The 13566-nt window shown below is 40.5% G+C and overlaps 2 protein-coding genes across 3 annotated transcripts in view; both read right to left on the bottom strand.

Moving 5' to 3' along the window:
- Positions 1-13566, bottom strand: part of LOC141741885 (uncharacterized protein F13E9.13, mitochondrial-like) — a 55256-nt gene that overhangs the window by 15099 nt on the left and 26591 nt on the right. The window contains exon 9 of one of the 2 annotated variants that reach the window (XM_074583027.1): positions 7801-8274. The exons of the other annotated variant lie outside the window; for it this stretch is intronic. Coding sequence (XP_074439128.1) covers positions 8195-8274 — 80 coding nt within the window. The 3' untranslated portion in view covers positions 7801-8194. Of the gene's footprint in view, positions 1-7800; positions 8275-13566 lie in introns of those variants that run through there. 2 annotated transcript variants of the gene reach the window in all.
- C4H19orf12 (chromosome 4 C19orf12 homolog) overlaps positions 1-13566 on the bottom strand; it is a 34018-nt gene that overhangs the window by 19668 nt on the left and 784 nt on the right. The window lies entirely within an intron of this gene.

Genomic DNA, 13566 nt, shown 5'->3' with positions numbered 1-13566 from the left:
ATTACCTGACAAGGGTGAAATGCAGAGGTCTGAGAGGAAGCTTGCCTTTCCCCAAAATATTACTGATTTCTCACGCGTGAGCGAGCCAGAAAGCAAGACCCCATCTTTAGCTCTGCCTTACCCGGGCAAGTAACGCTCCGTACGTGTAACAGAGATACAGGATCAGATCTCCCAGTTGAGCCAAGCTGGAGCTGCAAGCTGCTGTAGGGTACTGGTACAGGCTGCCTTGCACTTGTCAGGCCTTCATGGCCCTTCATGAAAACGACGACAGCCTCAGCACTGCTTGTCTGCTGGCCAAACCTGCTTTCCTTCTGAGATAGCTTAGTTCCTTGCAGCTTAAGCAGACAGAGCAAACAAAAACACTCCAGGCATACCGAACTTGCACAAGCCGCCCGAGTGCTCGGCAGCACCTGCAGTGGATCCTCAGTACAGCTTTCACATGCTGGGAGGTGAAGACACTGGTAACTCACATTTCTCTGATGAATTCTCTGTTTCTCTTAACTTCAACCACCGTAACTTACAAGGCCTACACTCTTCTCTGATGCTCATATTGTTTTCACTTCCATTCAGTGTTATCCACATGTCACCAATTTGATTTCACCTCTGATAAATATTTGCCCTCCTTTTTGACTATTTAATTACACCTTTTTCTCAGAGTCCTTCTCAAACCTGCTTTCTCCTCTCACCCCATCGAGGGGTCAACAGCAGCCAATTTGGAACCCTTGACATCCTGTGCATTCAGACAATTAAAAAGAAATTATTGAAATACAGAAGTCCAGAAAAAGGTGCGTGCAAGGTAGCCTAAAGTTAGGAAGGTGGACATCCCTCTGCAGGATCATAATGGGCCTGCTGGCCCCTGAAAAATAAATATAATACCATCACCTTGAAAAACCAAGTAACCTAACCATCTGCAAAAGGAGGAGTTGAATATCTAGCATAAATTTTAATGTTCTACCTGTAAGACACTAAATGATCCTTTGGGCTTCTGACCGATGAAGACTGCCTGCAGGTTTCCTCCACAATGCTTGTATGTAGGTCTGGTTGCTCTCTCCAGTCTAAAAGGGAACCCAACAAATATTCTCCTCTCTTCTCACACAACCCTGGGCTGCTTTTCCCCACGGTCTGTTCTAAAATATGTCCAACATTACAGACTGCAAACCAGATGAACTCATTATACAGATGTTCTTTTCACAGAAGGAAATCCTGTAGTCTCAATTTCTAAGGCTGTTTTTTGTTTTACAAACCAAGGGATTCAACCCAGTTCCCATCTTGGATATGAAGGCATTTACTTTCCTGGACTTTGCTTAGTGGAGTCCTAAGTTTTGCTTCACCACAAAAGAAGTAAAATTGACTGGGTCTAACTTCATGATTTCCAGTTATCACTAGGGTGTGCTATAGATCATGAAATTTCAGTAAAGCACAGTTAACGGAAAAATCTAGCAGCTATACTAAATATTTTAAATTCATTACAAACATAGAAGCAACTCAACACCGACTCAAATTCCTTTTAAAAATACATACACACTTAAGAGAGGTAATATAACACCTTAACAATTTAAACCACTTTTGTTACACAGGCTTGGTAAACATGGTGTGGTACACAATAGAAAACTTACCAAGTCAGGCAGATAATCAGACACCTAAACTGCACATAGAGAACTAAAATGCAGGCATGCAGTCTGGGGGGAATTCAAAAAATGGGACTAGAATCAATATCTATAACAAACCAGGTAACAAGCAATAAGGGACTCTTTGTGGAAAACATTCTTTGAAAACAAATTATGAGACTATTTAAGTCTAAGTCACTGGAACTCATAAGGGTAAGGCTTGGGAATGCGGAGTCAGGGGCTGAATAGTAATTATTTATACCAATTAATGCATATAAACAGTGGTGCAGAAATTCCCAGTGAGGATAACAGTAGAACTGAACCAAAGTTATCACAGAAGAGTGCACCTGTCAGGTATCAGCTCTTAGTACAAGGGTGCCCAGCACGGAGTGACACCAGGAAGGGGACCGCAGCCTCTGGCGGAAGAAAAGCGTCAGCTCCCAGCTCTGGGCTTCCACCCACTTCCAGCCCCTGCAGAAGGTGGGAACACTTGTGACAACCAACACCCAAGCGGCTGCTCACCACCTGGGAGGAAGCATCTTCACGCTCTTGTACCTATAGCCTTCAGCCTAAGAAACAAACATGTATCCTGGCACCCTGTCCTTCAGTGCCCATCAACTCCCAGTACAGTCATGGAGTGGTGGTGGGATAATAAGCCCAGCACAAATAAGATGCTGAATCAGAAGAGTTTGAGCACGCGCTTAACTTTAAGCATACATTCACACCAACAACCACAGCCGCAAATGCAAATTTAAAAAGAAGCACCTATTTAAACACGAACAAAAGCTTAAATGGTTTACTGCGCTGAGGCCCCAGCTGTCAAGACACATCCAGTATGCCATGGTTAGCGGTAACAGCAAACAGAATTATCAAGTGATGCTTCAGCAGGCTGTATGAACTGAGTTTGGTCGTCTTACACTATAAGCCACGTATTCATTATTATAACAATTTGTATTACTATTTGTAGCATCTAGGGAACCCCAATCAGGGCTCTATTGTGTTACAGACTGTACAAGCGCAGAAAAATAGGATAGCTTTTATAATGAGTACATCACAAGCCCCACTACCATAATTAACATTGATTAGCATCGATGCAAACAGCATGGGAAGACAAAGATTGAGCCGGTTTGGGAGCTGAGGTACTCTCTCACTCTTTAAGGTGGCTCCTCCGGTTCCCAACTGCAGAACAGAGGGGAGGCTGTTTCACTGGGGAGGGCTGCAGCCTCCGGTGCTCCCAGTTAGCAGCTCCCATGAGCTCATTCTAGGACACGGGATTCAAAGAGGCATCTTTGTCACTTACTAGTCCAGTCTCTATCACAGACAACTACAACACACAATCCTGCCCTTAGAACTATCAAGAACCATTACAAACCAGTTAAGAGTGCTTTTTCTTCCTACCCAGGGCATATACCTCTGTCAATGTTACTCAGGTTGGCTGAAACAGTTGGACTATACTGTACAACTTTATGTAGCAAACTAAATACTAAAGAAAGACTGCTATTTACTGTCACAGGTCAGTATTAGTCTGAAATGGAACAGCTAGAATGGACGTAAAACAAGAATCAGAGTCAGACTTTCAGAGTATGTAAATCAACTTGAGTCAAAACACCTGAATGGAGTATTTTCCCCAAGCCCTTCTGCCCAGCATTTGTTACTCTTCCCCAGTACCCCAATACCATTGTGAAGCTCTGTGACTGCAACCACCGCCATCAATTCTGATCAAAAAGGAGAGTTGGCAAACTCTGATCTACTAAATGTGTTAGAAAAAGACACAAAAAAGACAAATCCACTTCAAACAAAATCTCAAAAGTGTGACGTTAATGGACAAGGGATGTGGAGCTGCATGTAATAAACTTCTTCCCTCCAATATACAGCCCTTGCTAGATCTGCAAGTATCATATGGATCTTCTCATCCCAGGCCCATGGCATTTTCCCAGGTTTGCCTTGGATACTAAAGCAGTTGTTCCTTTCCAACTGTAGTAAAGAATGTCGAGAGCTCTATAACGCCAGCAAAAAGAGATAACATTTTGCAAAGGATAGTGTGAAATTACAGAGTTGAATATTTTGATTGTGTTAATGAAAGTACCTTCATTAACCAAATGAGATTCAAGACCCCAAACTTTCCTATGAGCCATCCTCTGCCCAAAATGTTTACACGCGATTTTATTGCATAACCTAATGAAATACAGCCACCTTGAATTTCGCTTTCACATCCAGTACCACAGAAAATATATCCACAGAAAATACATTCACACTAGGAATTTTGTTCAGTTCTCCATGACGTGGCTCATGTCATAACCTAACCTGCAATCTGGTGTGTCTTCAGACTTGGTGCATGTCTCAAGAATTCTCACATGCATTATACTGAACATGTATGTAAATATTTGCAGGATTATACTGTAGCCACAATTTCAAATGCAATTGGGCTACATTTACGTGCTCAACTGTAGTTCGGTTCCAGTGTTTTGCTACTTTTTGCCGTTCTGGTAAAGTTTATTCATTTAAATTTATTTTTTTTTTAAATACTTCCTACAATTTCACTCACAGGGAAATGAAAGATAATTCTATAAAGCCTAAAAATAAACTTGGATCTGCTAAAAAATTCATCATTTCACTCCCAGGCTTCCACCAGCTGGGCTTGTCTGCTTTAGGTTTGACACCCCTGAGAGCTACAAGCATGACTTACAAAGATGAGCAAGTTTACACGAGAATGATGAAGAGAGCCATTTTTTTTTTAATCTTTGCCAAAATACTGTCTGGGGCACTTATTACTGGAAGACATTTATTTTTGGCAACTTCTCACTCACTTTTAATACTGTACTTATGTTATTTGCAAATTTGGAGAGGTAATGTCCAAATATATACGCTTTTCTACGTGTACTTCTTTCAGGTTTGCTCATTACATTCATTAAACTATTTAATTCTCAAGGATCTACTGGAGATACAGTGAATGCCCCCTGAACACCAGTTAAGAATAAACCTGTAATGAGAATAAATTACACACACGTATCAATTGCTACAAGTCCTGTAAGGAGTGAGACCTTTCTACATAAACATCTGCTGCAGAATTAACTCTTGATACATTAATAAAAGCCCTCCCCACCCAAATCAAACAATGGAAGGATAACAGTTAGTTATCAGTTAAAAGAATAAACCTTTTAAATAAATAAATTTGCGCTACACCAATTTATGTCACTGTGGTACTTAAGGCGAAACCTTTTAAAGGAATAGATTTACTGTGCATACAGATCTCCACTGGGTATGTGTAATTATGCAAAGGAAAGGCATTACTTTTAAAGTGGATGAATGGCTGATACTTTTTGATTTACTGCTAGAAACAGAAAAATGGTAATGGCATGAAATAAGCATTTGCAAAACCGTTTTGGCAGACGGAAAATGTTTGATTTACCTAGGGCATCCATCAGGTTCTATATTTTAGATCAAAGTAGATAAATGGAAAGGCAAATGGATATTTGGAAAAAAATCTACTGCTTTTCTGACAGCCCTGCGAGTAAGTTAAATGTTTGGAGGGGGAAAAAGCCCAAGGCTCTCTGGATAGGAGGATGTCATGATTCATCACTGCTCTGGCAACTACAGCTTTCTCTATTTACCTGGAAAAGGTGAGAATTGCATGGAAGTAGTTATAACTTTCTCATTCTGGGCTTGATTTTGAGAGGTGACTTGAAGGTGGCTGGCAAAGCTCAACATTTCCACCCGCCACTGGAAATGGATAACGTCTGCCCTGGGTCACATTTTCCTCTATACTCCAAGTTGCTCACTCTCTTTTTCTCTCCTCTTCTGGCTTGAATTCACATTGGTGAAGAAAATATGTTCCAGTCAAGACATACACACACAGCCCCCCAAAATCGAAACCCTTTGCCTTCTCACATCCTTTTGAAATCTGTGCAATAGGAAAGCACATTGAAGGTAGGGTAAGGCTTACTGGACAATTATCTGTGACAAATCAGGAGGCTGAAGAACTAAAAATCAGCTTCTTCCTACAGCAGAATTCTTCCTAGAGGTTCCCAATGAAAAGCGTGATTTCTACGTGTGCCACAATCCTGTTCTGAACTCCTCTTATACTGAAATACATCACCAGGAGCTGTGTAGCGCATGCATCGTGCCCAACTCATAAAGCATCAACTAGACCTGCGGTACATGTGTTGCACAGGTGGTCTGAACATGCACAGTTAATCCAAAATGTTTGGGACACATCCAACTTGTTGTGCTTGTGAAAATCCACAGGAGGGCACATGCACAAGAGCCCCAGCCACATCGGATTTACTGCAAGTGTGCACACCATGTGCAGCGGGCATTTCCAGTAAGTGTCAGATTTGCTATAAATGCATGGTAGAAAGGATTTGTTCACGTGCCGAGAAAAGGCTGGGCTTCCTAGGCATCTGGAAATCTTGACAAACATAGATAATCCTTGAATACAACCTCTCAACAAAATGTCTGTCTGGGGAAGGACAAGTCTGGAGAAATTAAACATACGTCCCTCTGCCCAGTCGATCAGGAAATAAAGCAGAGTAGTGTATGGCCTTTCCAGCTCACTTCACATCACTATGAACATGGGCAGCAAATCTATCAGCTATTTCTGCACCCATTTGTTCTATGGAAGGGTTGCCCAGCTCTTAAGAGACCAAAGATCAACCAAAACTCACGTCTTTTGCCCAGAGAGGTAAAAAAGACAGCAGGACTTATAATTACACAAAAACAGAGAGCTGGCTGCTGTCTAGGATACTTGTTTCATACATCTATCATAACAAAATTAGAAGATATCTGCTCCAGATGACTTACATGGCCTGTATTTTTAACCCAGTAGCTTCTCCTTGACCACTGCAATACTGGAACAGGTTACCCAGAGAGGCTGCGGAAACTCCTTCCTTATATTAAAACCTGTCTGGACAAGATCCTGAGCAACCCGTTCTAGTTGACTGTGCTCTGAGACGGGGGGTTGGACTAGATGATGCTCTTTCCAACCTTCACTGTTCTCTAATTCTGTGAAGACCTTTCCCTTCAGTTTTGCAGATGCACTTGCCTTCCAAGAAGTAATTCATTGATCATACCTCTACCATAAGCCATGGTTATCACTGCATACACAGAGTACAAAGATGCTGCGTTTGTGGAGTGGCCCAAATCCTTTGCAGTGATCTGCAGTTATCAACAAAAATGACCAAAAATTATGAAGCTTTACCAACAAAAGAGACCAAGAAGGATGATGGTAGTCCCCTGCTGCATTCCAATGTCTGTGATGGGTTCAACAGCCTTATACGTAAGGCTTTACATACACAAGCTCCACAGATGAGATGAAAGCCAACGCATCTTCAGACCAGGCTCAGCAAGCAGCACCCAGACCCTTTGTGCCTATACGCCCTCCAAACTTCCCTCCCCTCTCCCCAAGCTTGTCTTTAGTCATGTCTCTCTGAATCCGCATACATAAACTCCTAAAATCAAGACCGTAAGACAACCAAATGCAGGATGCATGTACACCTGTAACAATCAATGTACCTATGCGAGCTGAAGATGTGTGCACATCCAGGGATATCTGAAAGTTATACACTTTGTAGAAAAAGTCATTGAAAGCTTCCACGCAAGAAATAAAATAAGTGTTATAATATTGAGCTAGAAGTAAGGCCAGACTGTATTTCTCCTCCTGTAATAAATCAGCACTATATGTATATATTAAACCCAATCCCTTGATGTGTCCAGTTTCAGTGATAAAAACTTAGAGAGCAGGGCAAAAGTTATTGGGTAGAGATCGATATGCTTGCTTGTTGTCCTTGATTGGCAATAATGCGACATTTTCTCCTTGACTGTAAGAGGCGCTTTTGTGATTTGGGAGCATAAAGAAATTCTGTACTTGACAGATTTATATAGTAGGAATACGCTAATGTCCTTTGACCCGCTTAAGAATAAATACGACCTACCAAATTGTCATTTTTATGGGTATTTACAACTGAGGCACTTTGTAAACCTAAGAACTAATATTTCCCAAAGGAAATCTGTGCTCTCGAATCTTGATAAATTATTGAAAAATACAAGCCACTACCAGCCCTACAAATTTTCTCTTCTATTTCTCCTATTTTTAGTTACATAGGAGTTGTCAAAGCAGATTGAACCACTGATCTATTTCGCTGGGTATGTTGCTGCAGCCATGGCTAATGCTTCAGAGGAATCCTCTAATATTTTTGGCTATTTGATCAAGGCAGTGTAAAAAAACATTTCTTTCCTGAAACTTGAAGGTTTTTGGTGTCCGATTGAAATATTAGTCATATAATTCTTTAAGCTCTCAAATTACTATTAGAAAAGTATTACAAACTATCATTTCCACAGCCCAGATGCCACCAGCTGCATTTGCTTCATGAATGCTTCAGTTGATACTTTAAACAGACAATGCAAGGAGTAAAATAAGCCATCCCAGCTCAACCAAACCCCAGTGCTCGCCACCTCTTGGGTGTAGTGCAGATAACTCCTTAAATTTAATAACTCACTACTGACCAACTGCATCCCTAGTTCCTTAATTCTGCAGGCCAGGTGACCCAGGAAGCCTTCACTTGATTGCTGTATCTCAAGTCCACTTCATCTCACTTGCCACATGAATTTCTTCCATCACCTTTGTGCTGTCTCTGCCCACAAAGGCTTTCAGAAAAGACAAAATAACTACCTGCAGAGGAGAGACGGAAACTAATGAGATGAGGACCTCTGCCCTTCAGAATCTTCCACTGGAAGATGACAGCTATAATTCTATAGCTCGGTCTTAAGGAAACAGCAGGTTTTGACACAAAACTGATTATTAATATTGCCATCCATAACAGAATAGTTGAAAGCTATTTCCTTTTATCCTTATTCTCCAGCTGAAAGTTGACAAAAAGTCAACACTATTCAGGACAGTATCTAAGACAGGAGACTTGCAGTATTTTTCCAGCAGAAGCTTATTGTTTCTCCTCTTGGTTATATCCCTGTACAACAGTACAGATCCTCTCAAAGACTTTCAACACATCAGATTTTGACTAAAGCATCATGACGTGGCACTCATCTCTACTTTTACTCCATTTCTAAGGGCAGCTGCTTTTCTATTTTTCTTGGCGCATCTGTGGACAACAAAATCTTTTCTCTATCACAAGAATGTCTTCATTAAGTCAGTTTCTGCCTTCAGCTTATTCTTAGTGTTCTGCATACTATAATCTATGTATATGCACAAGGAAGGCTTGAGAGGCAAACTGAAAAAGCAGGAAGCTGGAATAAACAATGAGGCAGGAACTGCAGGAAGCTTAAGCATCTTTTCTTGCCCTTACTGTGCTGTCTCCCTTTTCATCCTCGTTTACTGTTGAATTTGGGATTTCTCCTACATTTGTATGAAACGTGATTTCAATGTCCTCTGTTTCATGACCTCATTCTGATAGCAATATGATATGGCATAGCTAATACAGTGACTGCAGCACAAAGTCAAACCATTCTGAGTTTAACTACTATCTCGAACACTTAATTTCATATCAGATTTGGCAAATTTAGATATTTAAAATTTCTTGTACGCTTAACTTACACTGGTACACTTCATAATGTTCACTAAGTAATAAAAAGGTCCTAAATACCCATCAGCTCCCACTCCCTGCACTGGATATTCCACCTCCCTTTGCATAGGTAGTTGGACAGAAGGTGCATTTTAATATACAAAACATGCGACAACCCAGTGATCCACGCAACCAGACAGCATCTTTGACCCATTCTTTTCAAGGAGAGTGACGTCCTTTGGGAAAAGAAATTATGAAACACTAACGTTTGCTGTCTGACACTGAATTTACTCTGTGAAACAATGAAAATTTGACAATGACAGGAAAGAGGGAAGTTAAACATAGAGAATAGTAGTTACAGCCCAAATGAGCAAAATCCCTTTTTGACATCTTGAAAGAAACTTACCTGTTAATAAGATCAACAGATTTTTAATCAAGATAATTACCCTCACACATCTTTTCCTATCCTCAAGTGTTTAACAAGAAACATCGTAGGCTCTCCTTACCTTTACTACTTCTAAAGCTTCAAACTGTAAGCAAAGAAACAGACTATATGTTGTGAATTGCAACCCTTTTGCCTCATGGAAAAGCCTTTCCTATTTGCATTGCAGAAAGACTTTTTTTCTCCCTCAAATTATCTGTGCATTTAAACATTGAGGTGAATAAGCTCTCAACATTTCACCAGAAACCATCTGGCCTTACTTTTAGTTCAGCTGCTGTCTCTGTTTCCTCTATTTGCTGCAGACCCACACAGGCTGAGGGGAAGGAGCCATGGTTCTCTGACCGCCAGCAAAGCCCAGGGGAGAAAGGGACTCGTCGACGAAGGCTGGAATACCTCAGTGCCCCAAAGGCACCAGTCTGAGATAGCGCATAGGCAAGTAGTAACTTTGCCAGATGAAGAATAATCCAAGGAAAGTATAGGTCTGCCTTTAATAGGTCTGTCTAGACCCGAGCAAGTGAGTGTCAAAGTCTTTTTGACAGATGAAGTTAGGAATATGAACGCAGTCATGCATCACTTTCAACTTAATATTGACCAACTATGGACTTTTCAACAGAAGATTCCTAACCAAGTCACCACATGAGAACACGTGACTGAAGTTATCAATCCCAACACAGGTCTTTAACAGACATCCTAAGGGAAACAGGCTTTTTATCACTAAAGCAAGTGTTCAAGGGATGAAATAATCCTTGTCACTAACGGTCAAACAATGGTTAAGAATAGGGAAAAAAATGGAGAGAAGTTCCATAAGGCCTCAACATGAACAATTTCTTGCAATCTGGTTCTTGTAAGAGCAAGGAGCTAATTGGGTGGGTTTCCCTGATGCTTCTAAGGCAGGAATCGAGCTCTGTCTCTCTCTGAAGGATTTTAAGTTCTGATGGTATTTCTGCAGTGGGGATCATAGAGTGGAGGAGAGGGTCAATTCTACCACACACCATGGCATTTTAGCCCACAAAAAAAAAATATCTCAGACCAATTCTCCACCCTTTCTGAAAAATATATCATTTAGGTTGCATAGAGAAGCCCTGCAAACATGCAAGAAAAATGCCACAGACAGTTCTGTTCCTAAACTCAACTTCTAAGTTCCTCAGCACAGCAAACACTGACTGGATGTTAGGGCAAAGGCACAGGAAGTAAGTGAAGTTTTAAGCAAAGTAACTGAAGCCCTTAATGGCTTCTTTTTTGAAGATACATACATATAAATCTGCTCTTACACCCAAGAGCTGTGAATTTCAAGCCTGGATTTTGCTACAGCTATCACCCCTTGTTGCCATAACTATCCTGCAAAACTTTAGCTTTCATTTAGGAAAAAATGCCTCCCTATGCACACATTCCAGCAGAGACAATCTTGGAAATATAACGTAGGTGTGAACTCACAAAGTCTTAACCAAAGAGGCTGCAAACAACCTGAAAATATAGCAATCACATCCCCATTAACTTCTCTCAAGAGAACCACTCAATGTAGCGATTTGTCATGGACTTTGAGATTTTGCTAAAGCCAAATATTTTGGTTTCCTTCCCCTTTCCTACTCTGCCAGAACCTGCCTGCAAGCCCTTTATATTCCTCAGTTTCCTCCCAGCGCAGTTTGTTGGAATAGCTGCAGGAAGCAAGAACTGAACTCCAACTTGTAATTAGGGAGTCTGCAGAGTCAAAATAATGGGACAAAAAACAGCCTAGCAGCTGGATTGGCTGCCTAAATGACACAGGGAAGAAAATCTTTGAGAATTATCTGTAAGTCTTACAAACTTACATATTTTCGTCACCGAAATAGATAAAAAACTATTTGTCTTACTAGGTCCAGATAAAAAGACTTCCGTTTTATGAAAGGAATGAGGGTTTATTAAGATTTATAAATTTATTTAGACCATTACTATTATTACTGGTGAGTTTTATTTATCTATGATTTCATTAGAGACCCCCATTTTACTAGGTATCTTTCCTGTACTAAAGGTGATACTGGATCTTCATGTAAAATCATTTTGCTGTACAAATGGACACTTACATTCTCTCTGCTGGTTCTAAGTTGACAGCGAGAACCACACGTGAAGTTGGAGTGGGCACGTTAGGGAATATGGGCAATTACTGTTACATTTTCACAATCAAGTCTTTTTCTGCCCAGCACAGAATGGACACAAGTATGTACACTAACTATGCAAGAGCAAAACCTGAGAGGAAGAAGAGATCCAAGAGATCCAACAAGAAAGGGAGGCCACTGTCTGACATTTTAAAAGGGCAAATCGAAAGCAATCAACACCCAAAAAAATGCTCCATGTAGGATAAGGTGATAGCTTAGGATATACTTAGGATACTGTAATGAGGCTAACAAGTGCTGTGTGTTTTAATGTAAATTAACACAAGATAATCTCTTCACATATTTAAGTGATGCACTTCAAATTAATTAATACATATTTAATAGAAGTCTTCTTGAACAGCTGTTATTTACTTCTGGAGTTTCTACACATTAGCACTGCCTGCTTTGTTCTGCTCTGAAGTCGTTCATGCTCCAAAGTACTTTAACAACTTGGGCTATGTAAAAATTGAACAGTCTTCCCAAAAGAGACAGCCCTTCTGATAACTTAATATTTTTACATTAAATATTCAAGCACTTGCTGAACAAAAGGTCAAATTCTACTTACAGCATCTGTGTGAAACAGCCAAGCAGATGCTTAATGCTGCTAGACAAATACTTTCAGCACAAAGAATGATAAAGAGCTGGCGATCAGTCATGTTTCCAGGCTTTAAAATCAGCTTTCCTTTACTTCTGTTCCCTAATTTCTGCACTTACCATTGATATGTAACAATACAGACCCAAATTATGGCCTGTTCCTTCCGTAAGTGTTACACTGTGGTGTGTCAAATGTAATCCTGACAGTGAAAGTGCTGTCTATGGTATTCATGAGAACTATACCAACTCATTAGGGTTTTTGTCTTACAAAGGCTACTGTGTGTGACATTACTTCATTTAGACCTTGCATACAGCATTGAAGTCGTTCTCACTTACCGCCCCTTTTATTCAGATAAAAACCCATTTGAGCTCCAGTCACTTCCGAGTTTTTAGGATGTGAATGAGTAGAAACCAACTCAAGAAACATGCTGGTAACACACTATATTTTCACACTCACAGTGATGAATGTGACTTGTGGCAACTGTAATCAGTTTCTTCAAAAATAATTATCATCACTCAACAATCCTTACCAGTGTATCGGTTGTAGTTTTCAGCTGACTACTACTACTCTTATGGCACTAGAGCACTGGCTACTGCTCACTGATTACGTCAGCCTTTCTAGCTTACAGGTTTACCAAAAATAACTTTCAAAGTTGGTAACAATTGTATTAGGAAAATATGTGTTAGGACAACCATCATGAAATCTTCTGTGCAATGATGTATGGAAATACACACAACCTGTGAAAGGCCTGAAACAGACCTAAATGCACAAAAGTGAAAAATATGTACTGATTTAAGCACACTGATATTACTGATATCTAAATTAATTCTTTTTTATTTAATGTAGTGTTTTTCACAATAAAGAGGGCATAAGATGGCAGTCATTACTCAGGCTAAGAACTTAAAGACTAAACCAGATCAATGTTTCACCTGGCAAATATGCTGTGGGTGAACGAGCGTGTGGAAGACAGATATAAAAAGCATCTTCATGATCCTCAAATAATTCTGCACTGCCTATACCAGCAGCTTGGTGCTAGAGCTGCAGATGCAAGGAACAAGGATGATGACCTAAATTTCTCCCCCACACACGCTGAGTGTAGCTGGTACAAGACCGGGTTAGCTTTCAGCTGGAATCTGTTTCCTGGTCCCTATGAGGCCACATGAACGCTCCCGCTGGCACAAGGGAAACGGTGGCGACAAGTGGTCGGGACAGAAGTGTTGATTTTGATGGAAGTCCAAACACACAGCAGATTAAAATGCCTGTGTAAACGTGGACTTCG

The sequence above is a fragment of the Larus michahellis genome, chromosome 4 (assembly GCF_964199755.1).
Source record: "Larus michahellis chromosome 4, bLarMic1.1, whole genome shotgun sequence".
In the NCBI taxonomy this organism is placed as follows: domain Eukaryota; kingdom Metazoa; phylum Chordata; class Aves; order Charadriiformes; family Laridae; genus Larus; species Larus michahellis.
The sequence above is the reverse complement of the archived record's forward strand: the minus strand, read 5'-3'. Positions and strand labels throughout refer to the sequence as shown.